The sequence below is a fragment of the Plasmodium cynomolgi genome (genome assembly GCF_000321355.1).
Source record: "Plasmodium cynomolgi strain B DNA, scaffold: 0802, whole genome shotgun sequence".
In the NCBI taxonomy this organism is placed as follows: Eukaryota; Apicomplexa; class Aconoidasida; order Haemosporida; family Plasmodiidae; genus Plasmodium; species Plasmodium cynomolgi.
The window spans coordinates 1-1,611 of NW_004193059.1; the positions used below are offsets into that span (position 1 = coordinate 1).

Sequence of the window (1,611 nt, forward strand, 5' to 3'; positions counted from 1 at the left end):
TCTACATTTCTAGGAGTTATAGATGTATCTTCTGCTAAATAATTACTCTGTCCTTCATTAACATTAGATAAACTATTTCCTGAATAACTCAATTGAGTTTCATTGGTATTGGAATATAATTGCAATATGTTTTCATGTTTTCGGCATTTAGCTAATAAATCCTTATCTATATTATCTAATGATGGTATAATAGGACTTAAATCACTTTTGCTATAAAGAGTCCACATATATGACGTCTTAAACTGATTTAATTTTAAACATGTATTTGAGTATTCTTCATTTATTCCACGTCCATCTATACAGTATTTATCATTCATACGTTTATATAGCTTAACATATTCACAAACGAAATTTCGACCTTTAGTACTAATAGAAGTATCTTTATTCATTAAAGCAGTTATAATAGTAGATAGTTTATCATTAAAAATATCTAATAATGTTATATTTATTGGTTCATGAATTTTAATATTTGAATAAAAATAACATTTTATTTTATTTCCCATAGAACTCATTTGTGAATCATACATTTCAAAACATTTATTAATAATATTATCAGTAATTTTCTTTTCATTTATTGATTTATATATCCAGTTGAATAAAATATTACAACGCTCATGTGTAAGCTGATAAACTTTTGAATCTATAGAAAAATATCCTAAATTTCTCATAAGTTTCGTACAAATATCAGTGTGAATCCTTAAATCACCTTTCGATTGATTTATTATTTGATTACATAATACAGAATATTTATTTTTATCTTCATCATCAACCAAAGCCTTATCAAATCCATTATAGGTAGTCCAAACTGCATCTAGGAAAGGATACTGAAAATAAAGGTAAACGCATTATACCACAATATTAATAAAAATATCCCTTTATCTCCATATTAGTATACCTAATATAATTAATCTTATTCGCAGAAATGATTAAAGAATCAAATAACTAAAACGAACATCATCTTTCCAATTTTCAATGTCCGTTATGTTTTTCGACATATTTATAAAATTAAATAATAAAATATATTTTAATATAAATACCTATAAGTGATTTATCACAAAATTCGTAAATTAATATAAACTTTTACTTGTTATTAAATTTATAATATATTAATATATTGGTGATAAAATAATACTAAATATTTGTTAAGCGTATATTACGATTGTAGCAAAAATATAAATTACAATCAAAATAATATAATATATATACTCATAATTTTCCAGATATCATGCTGTAATAACACATTTTGCTAAGAAATATTGAAAATATTTATCAATATGATTATAAATACCATAAACACAATTTATTTATTAGATCTAATTAAATTAATTATACATAATAGTTATTCAAATTATTTTATAAACATATTAATTTACATAAAAATTACTGTTAGAGGAAATGATTCCTATATATTTACTCATTAGAATATATTATAAAAAATTGATACATTAAAAAATTTCAGAATTTTATAAGGTTAAATACTAATAATTTTAGATTTGTGTAATTCATCTAATATTATAAATGAATTAAAAATATATTTATTTTTTTTACATATCATGAAGATATTTATTCTATCATAAAACAAGAAAAGAAATCTTAATATTTCTAAAAGGT

At 21.0% G+C, this 1,611-nt stretch overlaps 1 protein-coding gene across 1 annotated transcript; it reads right to left on the reverse strand.

The window, feature by feature from the left end:
• Positions 1-5: 5 nt before the first annotated feature.
• Positions 6-995, reverse strand: PCYB_005740 (hypothetical protein; the record flags this gene model as incomplete). Its single annotated transcript, XM_004227995.1, has 2 exons — positions 6-824; positions 954-995. Coding segments are annotated over 2 exons (861 nt in total), but the record flags the coding sequence as incomplete, so codon positions are not given.
• Positions 996-1,611: the final 616 nt, after the last annotated feature.